The sequence below is a fragment of the Anomalospiza imberbis genome, chromosome 6, assembly GCF_031753505.1.
Source record: "Anomalospiza imberbis isolate Cuckoo-Finch-1a 21T00152 chromosome 6, ASM3175350v1, whole genome shotgun sequence".
NCBI lineage: Eukaryota > Metazoa > Chordata > Aves > Passeriformes > Viduidae > Anomalospiza > Anomalospiza imberbis.
In genome coordinates, this window is record NC_089686.1 from 16,643,598 (window position 1) to 16,664,166 (window position 20,569).

A 20,569-nucleotide genomic window follows, 5' to 3' on the forward strand; every position below is an offset into this window, starting at 1 on the left:
TTTCATAATTCCTTTCAAGTGTTCCATCGCCTTTCCAGGGATGAAGGTGAGGCTGCTTGGCCTATGATTTCCTGGATCTTCTTTCTTGCTCTTTTTAAAGACTGGTGTGGCATTGGCTTTTCTTCAGTCCTCAGAAACCTTTCCTGTTCTCCATGACTCTTCAAAGATGATGGAGAGTGGTACAGGACTAACATCTGCTAAATCCCTCAGCACTCATGGGTGAATCCCTCCAGGGCTCATGAATTTGTGGGTGTCAGGTTTGCCTAACCCTATCTTGAACCAAGGGAAAGCCCCCAGGGCCTGGGATTCCTGAGGGCCAGCCTTAGCAGTGAGTGAGAAGCAAAGGTGTTCAGTAACTCTGCTTTTTCTGTACCTTTTGTCACCAGGGCACCTACTTCATTGGGCAGTTGAGCCCACATTTGCCAAAGTCTTCCTTTTGCTACTGATATTCTTGAAGAAGCCCCTCTTGTCCTTGATATCCCTTACCAGATTTAATTCCAAGTGGACCTTTGCTTTCCTTGACACATAGCTGCCATACTCTGACAATATTCCTATGTTCTTCCTAAGTTGCCTGACCCTTTTCCCACATTCTGTAAACTTCCTTATTCTGTCTGAGTTTTGCCAGAAGTGCCTTGCCCATGCATTCAGGTCTCCAGCCCCTCTTTGCTTAATGTCTTACTAAGATCAGGGATGTCCTGATCTTAAGCATAGAGGAAGTGCTACTTGAATATTCACCATCTCTTTTGGACCTGCCCTACCTTCTAGAGACCTAACCTATGAGATTCCTCCAAGTAGGCCCTTGAAGATTGGTGCCAGAGTTATTTTTCCTGAAGTCCAGGGCTATAATCCTGCTTACTGCCATGCTTCTTCCATGCAGAATCCTGAACTCCACCATCTCATGGACACTGCAATCAAGGCTGCCTCCAGCCAACGCATCCCCAACCAGTCCTTTTTTGTTTCTTAATACAAGATCCAGCAGCACATCTCTCCCTGTGGGCTTCCCCGCCACCTATGACAAAGTTATCAGAGCTCTGCAGGAACCTCCTGGGCTCCTGTGTGCCAAGTTGTGATGCTTTTCCAGCAGCTGTAGGAGTGGTTATGAGAATTGTGGGCCTGTGATGGTGACAGCTACTTCCTACTGTCTGCGGAAGGCCTCATCTACTTCCTCTTACTAATCAGGTGGCCTGTTGTAAACACCCATTTTAGCCTTCCCCTTAATTCTTACCCATAAGCTCTTGGCTCCTCCTTCATCTACCCCTAATCAAAGCTTGATACATTTTGGTTGCTGTCTTATATAAAGAGAACTCCAGCACCTTGCCATTCTGGCCTCTTTCCTAAAAAGTATGTAGCCATCCATGACAGTATTCCAGTTAAGGTATCTTACCGTATCTCTGTAATTGTAGTGAGATCATGGCCCAGCAACTGCCCACGAATTCTAACCTTTATGGTTTCTACAGATTTGCCTGGTAAAGGTGTAAAATTTATTTATGTAGAATTTCCAGGAGTCCTTTTAAATCCAGTATGAGAGCCTCAGAAAGCTCCTGTGTACGACATACAGATGGGAAGAATTAATTGGCTTTTGTATGGGTTTTTTTAACTACAGTGCTATAAAACCAGTAATGAAAGTATATGAGTTGTGCAAATATGAGCAGCCTATTTTAAGAACAAAAAATAGCATCTCTAACTTGGAACTCTTGCTTAACTCTAGATATGGATGTTTTAGGTTATTACAAAGGACAAATCATCAGCTTTTAAAATTGTTTTTAAATACTGAAGAAGTTCAATTGCTTTTTGCACTCTTGCAGTATTCACTTATGAAGTAATTTTTTTAAATTTTGCTCAGAAGAGGTCAATCTGAAAGAGGAAAATTGTTTTAGTAGATTTTTAGCCTGAGTGATTACTGTCTGCCATAACAGTGAGTAATTGAAAGTAATAATGGCATTAGCCAGATCTGTAGTATAAGTAGGTAACTTGTGGTTTTTGTCTCTTTTTCTTTCTGTTCTTTGTTTTTGGGGTTTTTTTCTCCCCACTTTTTAAGCCTATGGAAAAGTATTCCTAGTGAGGAAAGTAAGCGGCCATGATGCTGGAAAACTGTATGCCATGAAAGTACTGAAGAAAGCAACAATAGTTCAAAAAGCTAAAACAACTGAGCACACGAGGACAGAACGACAAGTCTTGGAGCACATTAGGCAATCACCGTTTTTGGTCACGTTACATTATGCCTTCCAGACAGATACAAAGCTTCATCTCATTTTAGGTGAGTACTCTTCAGGATTCAAGTTCTTACGAAAAAAAGAGCTCTTTTGTCTTAATATTTTGTACGGTTTTTTAATGTGGTCTAAAGTACAGTGTTTTTGGAGATTGCATGAAAAAGCATAGGAAGTAAAATACTGGTTATCTTCAACAGTGTCTGTGTTTGTGGTTTTCCTGTTTGAGCTTGAGAGTGCTACTCTGACTTGGAGAGGATAGTGGTTATCTGTGACTTATATGCAGCAAAAAATGTATATGAATATTCATCAATGACCTGGAAGCATTTGCTTTGTTAAATGTTTTGTTATGAGATAATTTGATCTTTGAGTATTGAGATACCTGCATGTGTCAATTTTTGGGCATTAAGAGACAGTCCAAAATCACATAATTCTGTGCTGAAAGTGGAGCTTGTTTGTAAGGTTTGGTACTACACTAATTTTAGAAATACTTCTATCTTTCAGATTAGCAGCAAATTTTAGTGTTTGGTGTATGAGGTATATTTGTAAGAAAATTGCTAGCAGTTTTTTAAACCTTCTTACATAGAGTATTTTAAAAGAATTGTAAAATGAGTTATTAATTTAAGGCTTAGTTTCATAATATGCATATCTAGTGAAATGTTTGAGGAAGTAAATCGTCTTTTAATTGAAGCGCAAGTTTTGCATTCCATTTTATCCATAAATTCATTTTTTTAACCTTTATTAACAGCCTGATTTGCATCAAATTAGCAAAATTTTTCTTAACGTTAAATGAATATACATCTCTAGCTATTAATTCTTAGAAAGGTCTTCTGTGCACATACCTTAGTTTCATATACTACAGTGAAATAATAAATATGTAGAACTGAAATGGAGTGTTCACTAAACTCCTTTTGAAAATGAGAGTTGAAAATTGTAATTTAAAATTCCTCTGACTAGGATATTAAAGAAATAAATAAAAGATTGTCACAAATAAATAGTCAGAAATATATTGATGGCTTTGTGATTCCTTGATAGTAACTGTTAAAAATTAAGGTTTTGAAATTTATATTTGATTTAAAGTTATTGACTAACAATTTGGAAAAAAATTAAAATATTAAGTGAGAGAAAATGTGAATATTTATTATAAATATTATGGAACCATTCTTTAAGTCCAGGTATTTTTTGCTAAAATGCACATTAGATCCCATAAGAAATATTTAAAAAAAAGGGGAAACCCAAACAAAAAAAACCCTTAAACCTGAGATAGATGTAGTTGCCTAAAAATAAATACATAGTAGGGGGGAAGTTTAGGTGATAAGCATAATTAGAAGGCTATAAGAGCCTCTTGTATGAAAGAAAATTAAGTTTGCTATTATATTCTCATAAGAGTCAAAAAGGAGCAAGCCCAGTAGTTCTGAAGAACGCTGCATTGCAGGTAGTGCAGACAGGGCACATGTCCACCATAACACAATGTTGAGGTGATGTTTGAAGCAAGAGGTTCATATCTAAGATATAATTACAGCCTTCTGTTTCGTTTTTTTTTCTTTTTCATCCATTCTCAGCATATCTGTTTGGGCCAGAAAGGTCCTTTTTTCCTTCGTTTTCAGCAGAACGTAGGAATAATTAGTTTAAAAATTTCTTTTAATGACTTTCTGTAACAGTGAAAATTTCTCCTCCTTAAGGTGATGTAAAGCTACTTTATAAATCAACTGGGCTTCATACCCTCCCTGAGGGGGAAAAACCCAAGCTCTTTGTTACAAGTGTTTAATGTCTTATTATGTAAGTCTGTGTAAATTAACTTTAGTTTAGTTTTGGAATTGAAGTGTTTCAGAGGCTTCTGGATTTTGGGGGAAACCAGTATTTGTCTTGTTTTTTTGTATTGGGCTGAATTTAGTGTGTGAGCTCCCTGCCATTTTAGTTTTTAGAGGTTTGCGAATTGGAGCCTCGGTGCAATATTTAGTACAGCTCTTCATGCTGTCAGATTACATAGCTATATGAATTTAGACTGAATCTAGTACAGACATGCAGCTGCATTTCTGCCAGATTTCCAGAAAACAGAGTTAGGAGTTGATTCCAATTTTTATGTTGGCTTTAAACTATATGGAACGAACAAAGTGTTGTATCCATGTGAGTACCATCAATTCTTTTCAGAGCTTGTCACACAAGGTTAAACGTCTAATGCTTTAAAAACTAGCTAAATAAACTCCACCTGACAGGTCAGTTTATACTGAAGTAACCAGGATTTTTTTTTTCTGTTGTGCCAGTGATGCTTTTGATCTTGCACCAAGAATTCGAAGGCTGTTTGTTTCATTGGGCTGTGTTTAGTGTTATAACCTGGTTAGAATTAAGTTTGTTGTGCCCCTCCTGTGGCAGCTTTGATTTGGATCTGTCACAGTCCTTAGAAGAATTCAATGGCAATTCAATGCTTTCCTTCTACTAAATTAGCAGTTTTGGCTAGAAATATTTAAAAATTTTGTTACAGTTACCTTTTTCTACATGATGAAGTTTTTTAGAAGAAGCAAGCAATTGTAAAATGGTGGTTATTTATACTTAATTAAATCGTTTTCATTTGCTTGCTGGTCTAGATAAATAATCCTTCTCATGTTGTTTGATTCCACTAATACTCCTTTTCAAAGAGAGAACTGGAGATCTGAAAGGTGGAGAGAGATCAGAATATGTGTAATTTGTGAATATGCTTTTTCTTTCAAACTATTAACTTAAAATAGGATCAGACCCCTTTTATGGATTTGTGTTTTATACCAACAAATCTATAGAAACAATATTCAAGAAAATACTGAGTAAGAGTTTGTGGGGCATGTTCCCTGCTCTGTGGATGTAGAGTGCAAATTCAATAATGGGGGCTGTGAGATTGCAAATTAATGGCTGTAATGTGCAATGCTATCATAAACAGCTCTACATCTAAAATATGTTTCTGTTACAGTGGAGCTCTCTTGTAATAATTTTTTCCCTCTCCCTTACTGTGGGAAAATCCTTGTGTCATAGCCTGCAAAGAATGAAAGTGTGGTTTCCATGAGGGAGTGTATGTGGCAACAATCTCCTGCAGTAAATTTTGCCATCAAGGTTTCCCTTGTGAAGGAAAAACTTTGTCCATAGTTGATTATTTCCCTTAATACCTGCTTTCTGAATTGCTTTTCTTTGTGTTAGTCTGCCTTGTTACTCAGAGTATTTCATGAGAGTCTGTAAGGGTTTTATTTGTAGGTATGATTTGTTCTTCTTTCTTTTCATATTCCTAAATAACTAAAAGACTGATTTTTGTGAAAAAATCCATCTTTATAATTTAGGAGTAGTTGAGGCTTATTTTGTGGTTTTGATGCTTATTCAGAAGTGGCTCTTGTTCTTCCTTCAGTTCTCTAAGAAAGAAATTAAATATTGTACAGCATGATGAAATACTAGTGAATTAAAATTAAGGAAAAGCATCTGATTGTAGAATGTGTTACTAAACAGCTTACAAAGTACCTAATAATATTCCAATAAGAAAATAAAATTGTCAGAAAATGAAATTATAAGGTTCTGTGTTCTATTTTTTAGACTATATAAATGGAGGAGAATTGTTTACTCATCTTTCACACAGAGAGAGATTCTCAGAAAATGAGGTGCAAATTTACATCGGGGAAATTGTTTTGGCACTTGAACATCTCCACAAGGTAAAATAACTTCATTCTGGTGCTGATTTTGAGGACTTACAGCTGTATTCTTTTTGTATCACATAAAGTTAATAAGGAGAGCTATTGTTTTAGATTGTTTTAAATTGAAAGTAGCTTTATCTAGCAATGGGACATTAGTTGTATAATTAGAAATAACCCCCAATGAAGTGTCCCTCTGTGCAGCAGATGAAGGCCATAATTTTTTTGCCTGCAGGGTGAGGAGTAGTGTTATTGACAAATTATTTGTTCATTTTTAGTAAACCTTGTGAACTGGTGTATGTCACTAAAAGTGAACATTAAGAGGTTTTAGGTTGTAATGTTCAGTTATCCTTGTTTCTACACAACTGAGTAGTAGAGTTCTAGCACAGCTGTAGACATGAAAAGTGTTACAGTTCTCAGAAGTAATAAGTGGATTTGTAGACTATTACAAAGTATGCATATATGTAGAGTCTATGATTAGGCCATATAACAGAAGCATTCATTTTCATTCTTAATGAAAGGAGAACTGAGTTTTACACTCAACAGGAAGTATTTGGTCACTTTTAGATTCAAGGGATATACAGTATGTCCTTGAAATTTTAAGACATTAATGCACAGTGTAATTTCCAAGATTTTTAATGCAATTTTAGTTATTTCTTCAAAGGCTTTTAAAAATTGTCTGTTTTGAGGTGCAACTTTCATATGTCACATTACCTTAGTAATGTAAATTTTGGTTGCTTTATATGTAAAAGCATTCAGCAACATCTTCTTGATGGAAATACTTTTTCTTATATTCTGTTTGCAGTTGGGGATTATATATCGGGATATAAAACTTGAGAATATTCTCCTTGATTCTGATGGCCATGTGGTGCTGACTGACTTTGGCCTAAGTAAGGAGTTTCTTACTGATGAGGTGAGTATTTGGCTCTCCGGTAGGTGTGGACAGAATTGAGCAAGATGACAAAGTCTCGTTGCAATCCTAAGCACATTTAAAAAGGATGGAAATCCTGCATTCCAGACTCCTATGTCATAGAACAAAATCTGGTTGTCTCTGTTGCTAGGTTTTGAGCTTTCAGTTTATTGGTTTTAGGCCTGCCAGTGTTGTCATACATCTTTGTTCTAGTTTTCCCTGAAAAGCTTTCATACTTTCTTCTGCTGCCCTTGACATGAAAAAGGAAAGACCTTCATAAGTCTGAAAAGTCACGTTTTCATTTTCAGATGCTTTAAAAAAAAAGCTTGACTGTGCTAATTTGTTGGAATGACTAGGCAAATGGTATGCTATGACTCTTCCTTATGCTAATAATAATTAATGTATTATTATCTTGTCTTTTTCTCATGTCTTTATGTCACTTTTAATAAGCTTAATTGCAAGCTTTTAGGATAAAAGCTTATTTCTTACTAAGTAAGTACATAGTACCTAACAGTGATCTCTGACTATTGATGTTAGCTGTTAATTATCTGTAAGGTACAGTTCTATCTCCAAATAGGCTTTTTAGATTACAGAGAGTCAAAAGTGTGCAGAATTTTACTTCTGAGAAAATGTTAAAATGGATGTTTTTTGGCTTTCACATTAGGTTTCACAGGTATTGAAATCTGGGACTGCAGATCTAAAAGTCTTTGTCAGAAGCAGCAGAAGAATTTTCTAAAAATAGATAGCTGATAGTTTCCTCTAGAATATTTGCATTTCAAATGGAGTGTGGTAGGATTTAGGAGGGACCATTTTAAAAGATATTAAATTTTACTTTCTGAAGCAGGGAAGTAGTAGAGATAATGTCAGTATATTCCTTCTAAGTTACAGCACAAAACCAAGAAGAGGTTCAACTGGTATGAGAAGGGATTAGCAGCAGATTGCCACACTAGTGCCAGAGAGTAAGTGCAGAGGGATGCAGTTTTCATCAGGAAAGAATGATCGTGAAAGGTGTGGCTAGGGAGAGTGGGACCTGTTGGAGCTGTGAGAAGAACTGTGCTAGGCACAAGAGACAGAGTCAACTACTGGCATTAATGTGCTGAGGGGTGAGAAAAGGAACAGTACCCCAGCTTCTGATCCAAAGCTGAATGAAGCCTAATCTTCACTATGTTAAGAATGTTATAATGAATGGGAACCTTAAAGTCTCAAACCATTTTTTTATAAGAAGCACATCTCATCTGTGCTCACCTTTGGCACATCATTTACAAGCAGCGCAAGGAAAGGACTTGGATAGGCATTAGAGATATCTGTTTGCTTTATCCACACTCTGAATTGGATTCCTCTTTCTCCAGTCATTAAATAAAGCCATCTTGCTCCTTGAAAATTTAATATTGGTTCTTTTGACTCTAATCCATTCTGTTTTCAGTATATACCTGATAAATGTGTTCATTTAACTATATTTTTCTTTTATTCTCTTTTACATTTTATATTTGTCTTCCCTGGAAAAATCTCAACAGTTCTCATGTTTCTTTTAACAAAGAAAGTAATTGCGATTGTGTTGTTTGCTTTCAAAATCTAAGAAATTGCCTGCATTTGACTTAAGTTTTCATGTGTGCTATTGTAAATTAGCTACTGAATTTAAACACAATTAAAATTACCTATTTACACATAGAAATTCACATTTCATATTGTATTTTTGTAGATAATCAAGCTACCCCTAGAGCACTTAAAATTCATTACAATAGATACTTAACTTACACTTCTGAAAAGTAGAATTTGCCTGTATAGCTGCTTTCATGCTCACTAGGGTAACACTTAAATAAAATTACATAACTGTGTAAGTCAGATAAAGGTGTAGCATTTGCAATTCAATCAGAGCAGTGTACTTTCATTTCTCTCTCTTTCTTCACGTCTTTCATGGTCCACCTGCTTCTTGCAAGAATTTTGCCATTAGAAATGCATATTTAAGCAACTGGAATTTATTCTAGTAACCCTGCCTTTGGATTGATTATCTGAAACAAGTTTTATTTAGGTTATTAAAAAGGGATAAAAATTATCATAGTAGAGATAGGTGCTATATTTAGAGTTCTTATTAAAGAGAAATACTTCACCATGTATTTATGAAGTTTGGATAGTTTTGTAGTTAGTGATGCTTGCTAGAAAACATCATGATTCAATATTTTCATTATCATATTTCATTATGCTATAATCTGATGACTGTTAAAGATTTCCACTTACCGGGCACCTAATGACTCAAACAGGACTACAATAATTACAGCAGATTGACTGTTCTACAGTGGAGAGGTGGGAAGCTGCTTTTCCTTAAGCACTGTTTGAGTGAAAGGAAGCAAATGCCTGTGACTTGTAGGAAAACAGAAACCTATTGATTTCTGCCACACAGCTACTGAAGCATGTGTGAAGAGTGCATTGTCAAGTATTCTCTCTGTTTTAGTTATGTGAAAATAGCATGTGAGAATTAAACATCCAAGTTAAAGCAGTGCAGCTTTAAGAGCTTTAAAGTATTTTATGGTACTGCTTTGCTAAAACCTGAAATTTGTCTTTTACAACTGAATCAGTGGTGTTGTCTTTGTTTTTCTTTAAAATGAAGCAATATGCTTTTATTTACATGCAAAAAAAAAAAAGAAATGTCCTGACTGGAATAAAGTAGTTCAATAAAAAGGAATTTTCACATACGGTAGGTCAGTATCACGGTATTTAAGTATGAAATTACTTTTGATGCAAACTTTATTTAAAAGCTCGTGAACACCTACAATTTTACTAGCCTAATCAAGTAAAGGGATTAGGTAAGAGATTAAGAGATTGAAATAGATTCAGTATTGCTTTTTATGGCATTTGTATTCTTAACCCCGTGGTGAATTTAAGGCTAGTGTATATGATTTTAAAGTCTCAACTGGATTGTAAAGAAAATTGGGATAAAAAAGATAAAGTTATCTTTGTTTTCATGCATCTCACTTTAGTGTTTGTCTAATTGGGTTTCAAAGTACATTTGCACATGACACTAATATAAGTTATTATTGAGGACATGGAGAATTGGTAGAACTTGAAACTTCTACAGCATTATTTTGTTCATTGCACAAGTGAAATCACTTCAGTGGGTGGTGGTTTTGTTTGTTTGCTTGTTTGTTTTTCCTCAAGTCTTGTAACACATTTATCTATAAAAATCCCAGAACTCTAAGTTGTTCTTTTGGGGTCTTTTTCCATCGTATTTCTTGTGTGTCACCTTTATCTGGTGGACTTGTGGCTTATATCTTTTTATCTCATTAATAGCTCCACTTCTATGCTGGATTTGTTTTGATTTGGTCAATGTCAGTTTAACATAGTCATCAGGTTTGGTCTTAATTTTGATGTATATTGCTGAAGTGCTACTTCATTTTTAAAAATCCTCTTTTCCCCTCACATTGCCTTTAGGGGATGTATATAACTACACAAAAAATCTTATTTTAGTATACATGGAGAGCGTTGTCTTAAGCAAAATTATATGAACACATGCATTTAATTACTGTAAAAATGATCTATTTAACCATGCATAATAATTAATGTTTTTCTTCTTAATTAAATCCAGTAAAGTACACTTTCTTCCATAGTGTAGTGAAGTGCTCAATTCTTCTGCATTGGTACACATTTTCTACATCAGCTTAAGTTTTTTTTCTGAAGCTTATGTGTTTGCTTAATGAAGTTTAAAAAATTAGATAGTAAAAACGGAATGTTGTCAGTCTTCAAACAGTGTGTTTGTGAGCATACAAATACCTTAGTAATGAATAATATAAAAATGAATATTCAGTATGACAGATGATTGAATTGAAGCCTAAGACAGTTGGGTGGATGTCTGTGTACTTCTATCTGATGTGTAGAATGAATAGTTCCTATACATTGTTGTTTCTTCATCTGAAAATCTCTTGATGAGAGTTGCAAATTTAGTTATAACTCAAATGCTTTTCACTGTTGAATTATTTGTTTTCATTTATTTGATGATAGAGTGAACATTCTGTTCTGGAAAGGAAAGTAGCATTTTTAAGAGATTTTAAAGCACATTCCATTGGAGAAAGTGATTAATTGGAGGCTAGTCCACTATGGGTTTTGGTAGATGGACTGGGAAGAGATTTGTACACATTCTTAGTGCATTTTAAAGGTAATCCAGAACAGAAGGAAGTGACTACAACTTGACTCATTCAGTGCTTTAGGAACTGTAATCTGAGTGACCTAGTAGCCTAGTAGATTATCTATGCATTTAACTTTAAAAGACCCTTTATAGTTGTCCAATTAAAGTGATAATGTCTTATCATTGCAATTAGACAGTGCATCCTCCAACACTGAGCATTCTCTTGCAAAAATGAGTACAATTATTCGTACTTCAGATGGCTTGCTACATATGCTTGTGTTTTAGTTAAAGGATTGTTCAGTGACATAGACCTAACAAACAGTTATAAGAAGTAGATTTACATTCCTTCAATGAGAAAAAAGAGTAAACTGAATAGTGAAATTAGTCCACAAAAGTTAACATTGGTTATAGATCTGTCTGGATAATTAGTTTTGGAAAAAAAATGAAACTATGGCAAAAGCTTTTTGCTTTGTTTGTTATACTTCAGTTGGCTCAGTTTTAACTGTCCTGAGATTGAATATTAAGAACATGCCAGACACTCTAAGGGCACGTCACTGAGCTGGAGTAATTTAATTGCAAAACCAGATCATCAGTGATCAGTTGACTGTTTGAGCCTTTGCTCAAGGGGTTTCCCTTTTCAGTGCTTAACACAAAGAAGATTGTGCTTTTCCATCATGGACCAGTAATGCAGAAGACCAGAGCATAAAACAGTTTCTCTCCAGATTTTGATGTCAAAATATCAAAGTGCTGTTTAAGAATTTTTGCAAGACAGATCATGATTTCTTACAGTGACTGGTTTAAGGATGCTGTTTTCCTGTTGTAATATACCATTTAAAAAAAATTGCTATTTTGAGGAGAAACACCAATCTGTGTTAAATAGTCTGTTATCCAATCTTCTATTGGATATTAGCTTGCTAGTTAACTCAGAAAAATTCTGATTCTCTTTTCAAAGGGAAAACAAGTAACTTTCTGAGGGCAAATGCTACCATTGTCATTAATCCATTCTTTTTATAGATTTTTTTTTCTTTTGAATACCTGTGAATACCTTACTTCGATGAAACTTGGTCAGCCAGGTGAAAAACTTTGAAAAACCTAAATGACCAGAGATTCACAGCCAAATGTAAATTAATTTAGAACCAGATAGATTGCATTTGAGCAAAATTGTTCACTCCTACTTCTTTACCTTTTACATCTGGATCCCTCTGAAACGATAAATATTGAATTGACATGTTCTATAAGATTTTCTTCATTAAAAGAAAAAATTAACTGTTGAAGGCTTGTAGTAACAGCTAGTAGAATTCTTCCCAGAATTAGTATTCTCCATACCTTATAATTTTGTTTATTGTTGAAGAAATATGAGTTTTTCAGGTTTTGCTTTGTATGCTGTTCTTTCTTGGTACTACTGCCTCTCTCTTCTCAAAAACACAATGCTTTTGAGAGGAACCTAGTACAAATTGTTCATCCACGTTGACAGCGGTATATACTTGTATTCCTCCCAAACAACAATACGTTGTTTCTGGATTTTTTTTGTCTACAGAATTGAGATTTTTCTTTACTCTAGTTGTTTGTTTTAAAATCTGTTACTGGAAACTGGTTTAAATAATTGCTTGTAGAATTGCAATTGCATTGCACCGTGAAAGCAAACACAAGTATTGTAAAAGTCTGTGAGAAGGGTTCTTGAATCTTGACATTGGAACTTTTTTAAAAAGTGAATAAAAAGAAGAAACCAGTCAGTATGGCAAAGACCTTGTTATAAAGCAAGATTTTTCCCCCCCATTTAAAACCTATATCACATCTTTGAACTGTGAGAGGTCTTTCTGCCAATTTTCATATGTCTTCGTAAATTAAGACTGTAATTATTGTTATTCTGGGCTATTAAAATGACAGTGAAGTTATGATTTCTATGGAAATGGGTTTTTCTTTGGTGCATTTTTACTTTTGAGGTAAATATCTATGCTAGGATGATCTGTAAGGCTTGCTGAAGGTACAGGTCCTATTTCTGTCAATAATTCAGGCTTTTCAGTCTTTACTTTGTAATTAAATCAATTACAGTGATTTTTCTGAAATGCAAAATCCATTCAGCAGGGCAGCTTGTTAGAACAACTTCTGCTATGTGGCCTTTACATATTACAAGTAAATTTTCAGTTATGGTAGCGTTCTTTTGATTTATCCAATGATCCTGGTTTTCTTTTTGAGCTTACCAAAGGAACTCTAATACTTGATCAGTAGCTTGCAGCCAGTTTGCTGATAGCTAATATATGAGATATTATGTGTGATACTGCTCTACTGTTCAGCTACTTAAATTCTTCAGTCCTGTTAGCTGTTCCTGGAGGAACTGTGATTCTGATGTAGTTTGTCAGGAAGCAGCTGGATGTGGAGACTGCTCCCTGCATTAGTGTGAGCTAAGGGTGACTGCGGCAAGTATGGATCCATGTGCTCACTGACCAGTGGTGCAAGAAGATCAGAGGGGGTCTAGTGCCAGAAAAACAGGCTTGGCAACAGTGCAGTGGTTATCAGAAAAGTTTGTTTAAAGGAGAGGGGCTTGAGGACCAGTCAGGATTTGAATTTGATGGATCAGTATCAGTGAGATACCCAGCCAAGTACAGACATACCTGCAGCACAGCTGGTGCAGGAGCAGGAGCCTGAACTCCAGCTCCCAGCTGAAACTGGAGTTGGCCCTTGACGAGCTTCTACACAGAGTACTCAAGTGCATTTTGTCAGAATTGGTCTTAAGCAGAGATGCCTTAACTCCTAGGATTGGTGAAAGAGGTTGTGGAGCCTGTTGATAAGCTCGGGCCCTGACATTGGTATCCTGGGAAAGTTTTCACTATTTATGCTTGTAGCAAAGCTGTAAGTTACTACTTTCAGGACTCTGATTACATACGCTCACACCTGTACAAAATAGGAGCAATGATGATACTGATTGCTGTATTCCAGAAATGTTGGTGTATCTTCTCCTTTCTAATGGATGCTATTCAAAACACTTCTGATACAGCCCAGAGAGGGTCTAATTGATGCAGCCTGGAATTTTGAAGTACCTTTAACAAAGGAAGAAAGGCAACTTTGAGCAGTTGCAAGACTTAGTAACTGCCAGAGCTACACTTGCATATGTTGTAAAAAATATGAAACTGAATTTGTGTTACTGTAGGCTAGGATGTATGCGCCAAAGGACACATTCTTCTATGACAGTAGTGACTGTTTCTCCATCAGTCAGGCCTTTCTTGTAGACATGGTGAATGTGACTAGTCTCCGCAGCAAAATGGAGTTTGATCCTTTAGTTTTTTGTGTGCTGTTAATGTGCTTTTTTTATTTGTTGAAGGAGATCATTAGGTAACTCTGAAGGCGTAAGACCTTTCTGTCTTTGAGGAGAAAACTTTACACACATGCTTTCTGTATTTTCAGGTAGTTTCAAAGACAAAAAAAAATTCTTACGCTCAAGTATTTGTAAGATGTGCATGTTCAGTGAGCATTCACCTGTAGGTAATTCAAGTTCAGTTGTTTTTTAAGAGCATCCTTTCTTGTCTTACATCTCATAACATGAAGTGTTAATAATGTGGCTTTTGGAATTTCGATTTATGTTATACAGTTGAATGAAATGTAAATTTGAAGGGGGTACAAAATAAGATTTGGCTGTGGTTTCAAAATGAATGTTGAAATACAGCTTATTTCATTTTTTGTGGCATTTTGTGACAGAATCACAGAGTGGAAGGGATTGCTGGAAGTCATCTTGCCCAAACCTTTGCACAGATACAGTCACCTAGAGTTGCCCACATGAAGCCTTTTGAATATCTCCAAGGAGGGATGCTCCACAACCTTCATGGCCAGCCTGTGCCAGCGCTCAGTCACCCTCACAGTAAAAAAGTGTTTCCTCCTCTGGTCCTGTCACTGGGCATCACTGAAAAGAGCCTTGCTCCCTCTTTTTTTGCATGTTTGCTTCAGGCATTTTTGTACATTGATGAGACCTCCCTGAACTGTCAGGTTCACCTCTTCAGGTGAAACAGTCCCAGCTTTATCAGCCTTTTCCCATAGGTTCCCTGAATCATATTTATGGTTCTTTGCTGGACACTCTCCCCTATATCCATAATCACCCAGGAGACCAGAAAATGACAGAAAATAAAACTGTTATGGAGATCACATTCTTTGAAAATGGTTTTAAACCCACATCTAGTGTATAACAGCAGAAACTATTAATGACTTCCAGTAAGAGGCATATTTAACAGTGACAAATTTACCTAAGTGTTCCTTATGAAACTTCCTAGTCGAAAACCTTTGTTTTTTAAGTAACAGCTAGATGTAATTGATGAAACTTTTAACTTAATAAACCACAGCATAAACAAAGCTTTCTAACAAAGAAGTATCTGGATTTTATGGCTTCAGCTGTTTTGAAGTCAGAATATTCTACATCATCTTATGAAGGCAAATCTGTGTCAATCTGTAGTTGGAAGTCAGAGTGCTTTGCTTTCAGACAGTTGTCTTGATATCTCACTTTGGCTGCATTATCTTTACTCTTTGGAGAGGTAGCAAGTGAAGAGCAGTTTCTTTCTGTGTTTTCCACTCCCCTTCCTTTTCCTTTTCACCCTTCTCCGTCCTTCCCTCCTACCCTCCCAGCTGAAGGAAAAAAGAACAGAGATTGAATAAGTTTAGATTCTCTGATGGAGGGCTAGGAATTTCTGACATTTTTCTTTGTTTGTGCTTTCCATCACTATATTTCTTCAAGATAACAGGTACTAGAATAAATTATCAAAGAGAAACAATAGTTGTGTCAAAAGAAAGTGGAATAATTAAAAGCTCTTTATTATATGTTCTTGTCTCAGAAGTTAATATTTCAAGCTAATATTTACATAAAATGAGGCCTTTTGACTATTCTGAACTCAGAATTTTATCCCAAAAAACCAGTCACAATATATGTATTTTAAGAAATACAGTTTAATAATGTGCTGCTGGACTGTTTAATTTTTATGCCTTAGGGTAGTACAGAGCACTATTTCTAATTTTAGAAACTTCTTCTCATTAGTGTAGTCTCTTATATAGCACCTGTTTTAAACTCCAAACCTGAATCTACAAATGTAAAACCTGACTTGTGAAATATTTGCTTTTTTGAACACTCTTCTTTAAAGGACCTATCAGGATCTCTCCCCAAAATGCTAGAAGCATGAAGGATAAGGGAGGAACAATGTTGCATGGCCCAAACACATGTGCTTTCGTCATTAGCAAGGTACAGCATGACCTCATGTTGACCTCAAAGGTAAATCGCTACCAGGGAACAATTATACATGCCTGTGAAAGCAGCTTAGTTTTGAACAAGAGAATAATTCAGTGTATAGAATAAAATTAAATTTACAACACTGTCTGCCTTTCCCCTTCTCTGTCTTGTCTTTCTCCAAGTCTCTTCTTGAGAGAATGTTGTTTTTTATATATGTGTTTGTTGCGAAAGAAAACAACTTTCCTAGAGGTCATAATGAATTCCTAAATATGGGGAACTCAAAGGATCTTGTATCCAGTTTAGTCAAATTGTACATCTTACAAGTAATTCCCTTTTTAATGAAAAGTTTCATTTGTTGTCTAGAGTATTGGTATTGCAGCCTTCAAAATGTATATCTATGTTAGTTGGGGAATCTTGCGAAGTTATGAAATATAGATAATTTAGACTTATGGGAGAGTTTTTCTAAATATTAGTAGATTAATTTTTGTGTGCTTATCTTAGATTGCAACACAAACTTATGACACTTTATTTTTTTCATAGAAGACTAAATATTCTGTAGCATTATGTGATACATCACTACATATGATGGAATATTATTTAGCTAGCAGTTCTGAGCTATTTGGAGAAGAATTGCTGCCAGCGTCTCGGAACTGTTAGCCATATCTATCCCACATTATTTGTATAATATAATTGTTTGATGTAATTATTTTTTTCCTAGAACGAGAGAGCATATTCCTTCTGTGGAACAATAGAATATATGGCTCCAGATATTGTAAGAGGGGGAGACACAGGACATGACAAGGTATGTTCTAAGTTTATTACTGAAAATAAACTAATTCTTCTGTCAACATATTGCTCAGTTTGAGGGGTTTTTGGAAAATATAACATGTTATCTTATTTAAGTATGTTTTATTTAAGGTTGTCCTAAGATAGATTGTTTCCTGAGTCTTCAATTGTTTGTTGATGTATTTTCCTCTTCTGATCTGAAGTAAAAGGCATATTTATAAAGGTATTGAGGCTTATTTGTGTTCTGTTCAAAATTTGTTCTAAATATGCTGTGGGACAATAAACTTTGTTAACATTTATTTGCCTTTGCATAAAAAACTAGTTCAGAGTGGAAAATGATTTGTGGCTAATTCTGATATACATTTTAAACTGGACATCAGAGTAATCTGTTATCTTTATTGAGGTATGGGATGGGTTATTAATGTTATAAGTGTTCTCATATTATAAAATTGTTTGGCTTGTGACTCAAGTTTTATTGCACAATAAAGTGTCGGTAAGTGATAGAAAAGATCAAGACAAAAATTAACAGATGTTTTTTGAAACAAACAAAAAACCCTACTTTCCAAAATAATTCTACAGTATTCCTAGATGACTTATTCTGATTTCTGACTATACTGGGAAGTTTTAGAGAATATTTAATTTCTGTGGTTTTTTTGCTGTAGACTGAGTTGAGTTGTCTTTCTGTTGTGGGTCATGGAATGTAGTTGATTGTGCTTCCTTTTATAGCAGCCTGTGTAAGAACTGGAAGAGTCTGACTTTTGCCTGAGAAAGTTCTTTTTTCTACTTCTCTATGCATTCTGTGTCTGTTTTGGTCTGAGTTTGCCTTCAGTTAGGGAGCACTGTAGTGGGCACAGCTGGGATCTGGCAGTTTGAAGTAGAGCAGAATGTACTCCCTGATTCTTCTACTGCAGATAAAATAGAGTATGCTTTGTCTTTTTACTTAGTCATTGTCTCACACCTACCTTGAATTCCACTATAACATCTTCATCTTTTTCTACTGTACTGCTTGCCCAGTTGCTATTAAAAATGGAATTTAAAAAACTTCGATATTGAAGCTCTTTCCTGCACTCTCTTAGTTTAGTCATGCCACCTCCAGAGCATCTCTTCAATTTCTCAGTCACCTTGAATTATGATTCTGGCTTCTCAAAGCTTACAAATTCAATCTTGTCACTGACTTAAAGAGGAAACTCTGTTCTGTTACCTTTGGGTCTGTCTGATACGTTCATCAGATGTCATGCAGAGTCATACAGTATTCTATGAGGAGTAACTTCCCAGTTTGATAGCAACTGTTAGCTGATCAATGGGGTAATTTTGCAGTTGTGTATGTTATGTTAGTTTACACCACACAATCACTACCTTACCGTTGACTATGTCATATATGCTAATTTTAGCAAATTTTTAGTGTATTTCATACTTACTGCAGATCTAACAACTCAAAGACCTTGCAAAAAGAGAAAATGAGATTGCTTTAGTATGCTGTGCTCTCATTAATCAGTATTTATAATCTATAATCTCTTCTAGATTACTGCAGTGTTTGTCTTAAGGACTTGCTCTAGTATTTCAGTATTTTTTTTTAAGTTGGATTTTTAATTCTGCAGATCCTTCTTTTCTTTTGGAAAAACACATGCCAAGAAGAAATTCTTTGGTCTTTCTCAGGTGCCTGGATTATAACTGCAGACTGTTATCTTAAATTCTGCTTTTTGAACATTCCTTAATTTCATTCTCAAGCTCATAAAACTTCAAGTTCCACTACTTCTTAGCAAGCCTTAGGTTCCTCTGTTATTTTGAGTATGTATTAGAATTCATATCACATCACAATGGTAAAAATAAAAATGAATTCTGTTGGGAAAACAGCAGGAACTTTAGCAGTCAGTAGAAAGAGTTCAGCTTGAGAAATTAGTTGAAGAAGCTAAGTGGAGCAATTTCAATATAAAATTAATTTATCACAGAAAATACCTTCAGTCAGTACCACAGTTGTTTATGCTTTGTTGTATCCCATTTTGCCTTTGTATTTGTATACAGGTAGGTTCTTCCTACGCTAGTTGCTTTCTATTTGGATTCTTCTGTTCCTTCTTTTGTTAACAATTTTACTTCAGCATATCGTAACATACATAATTACTGTTGTTCTATAGGCTGTTGATTGGTGGAGTGTTGGTGTTCTTATGTACGAATTATTAACTGGAGCATCACCATTTACAGTCGATGGAGAGAAGAATTCCCAAGCAGAGATTTCTAGGTAAGATTCACAGCAGTGAAGTGTATGTGCTAACAGATGATCCTTTTTGCCATAATATGTTTTGTGAAAGTTTGTTAATTTAAAATTTAGGAAGAAAGTGCTGCCATGGTAACATTTTATGTGCTCCAGTTCTGTTCAATAGATTGACAGCGGAAAGTAGATAGCTTTTATTAGCTAGTAGAACTGACTTTACAAAAGGCCTGTTTTGTTTAAGCTACAGTGGAGCCACAGCCTTGTAGATACTTAGCCCTATTGCATGTTTACTCTTGAAAAGGAACTCAAAATACCAAAGTATATGTAAATACAATTATCACATTCCAAATCTTAATACATTAGAGGTATCTTTAGCTAGAGATACTTTTTTATCAGCTCTTGATAGGTTGGTCTGGCAGACTGCAGATTTAAAGTGTCAGAATGTACCCTACTCCCACCTTTTTCTTACAAATAATGTTTATTTTATTAGTGTATAGCATGAAAAAAAGATCTTTTCTTAGCCCTATTTGCATATCTGAGAAGAAATGAATATGATACAGAAATGAAATAAACGATACCATTCTTATCTGTTACATATAAACTTTTTCTTACATTTTGTCTCCACACTTTAAAGGTTTGTTTTCAATACTACTTCAGTACTTCTGTAAAAGAACTGGAGCTTGTAAGTCTAGTCCCCAAACTAAAAATATTCTTGCTTCTGTTGGAAGGTATTGTCCTAGTTCTGACCCTCACCTGGAATCACTTGATATTTGAAGTTGTAATGGATGGTAGAATATACCTCAATTATTTAGAGAATTTATTTTACTTATGTTACAAATTAAGGCAATTTCTTGGGAGATTAAAGCCTGTTTATTGGTTTTTACTTCTCTACTACAGCAAACAGGAAACTTGGACAGTCAGTAGAAAAAATACAAGGGAGAGAGTAGTCCATTAAATTTAGGACTTCACCGGCTTGGTTGTTATATTGCAGTTAAACTTCAGTTACCTCTTCCTGCCCTATTTAAGGTTAAAAGTTTGGCTGACTGGTTACTTATGACCTGGTTGAATATGGTAATTGATTCCCAAGATTTACTAGATGGGACTCTGAAGGAGTAACAATTTGTTCTTTTAGAGAGAGCCTTGAAATGAACTTTACAGATATTGTTTCCCAAAAAATGGGAAACTTTTTAGCTATGCATTCTACAGGACTTGACTTTCTTTTGGTAGGCCCTTCTGTGCTTTTTAAGATAATAGTATTTCTGATAATTTGAATAACTACAAGTTTGTTAACATCTGTCTCTAACAGCTAATAGCTTATTTTCTTTAGTTGTGGCAAGTTTACTGGGTTGCTGTTCAGTCTGTTTATGTTCTGGTGGATGTTTGTTATGCATTTATAGACAGCAGTCCTATGGTATTTCAGTTTTTGTTTTGATAAATTTAGAAGTTAAATTCTTACAGTTTCCTATATTGAACATGTTCCCCAGTCTTCCTGT

The 20,569-nt window shown here is 35.2% G+C and overlaps 1 protein-coding gene across 6 annotated transcripts in view; it reads left to right on the forward strand.

Moving 5' to 3' along the window:
* The window catches only part of RPS6KA5 (ribosomal protein S6 kinase A5), a 58,295-nt gene that overhangs the window by 19,522 nt on the left and 18,204 nt on the right, over positions 1-20,569 (forward strand). For 4 of the 6 annotated variants that reach the window (XM_068192603.1, XM_068192607.1, XM_068192601.1 and 1 more), the window contains exons 3-7: positions 2,039-2,257; positions 5,757-5,872; positions 6,657-6,764; positions 16,800-16,883; positions 19,000-19,103. In XM_068192603.1, coding sequence (XP_068048704.1) covers positions 2,039-2,257; positions 5,757-5,872; positions 6,657-6,764; positions 16,800-16,883; positions 19,000-19,103 — 631 coding nt within the window. Of the gene's footprint in view, positions 1-2,038; positions 2,258-5,756; positions 5,873-6,656; positions 6,765-15,995; positions 16,124-16,799; positions 16,884-18,999; positions 19,104-20,569 lie in introns of those variants that run through there. The other 2 variants (XM_068192604.1, XM_068192605.1) reach the window with 2 other exon arrangements.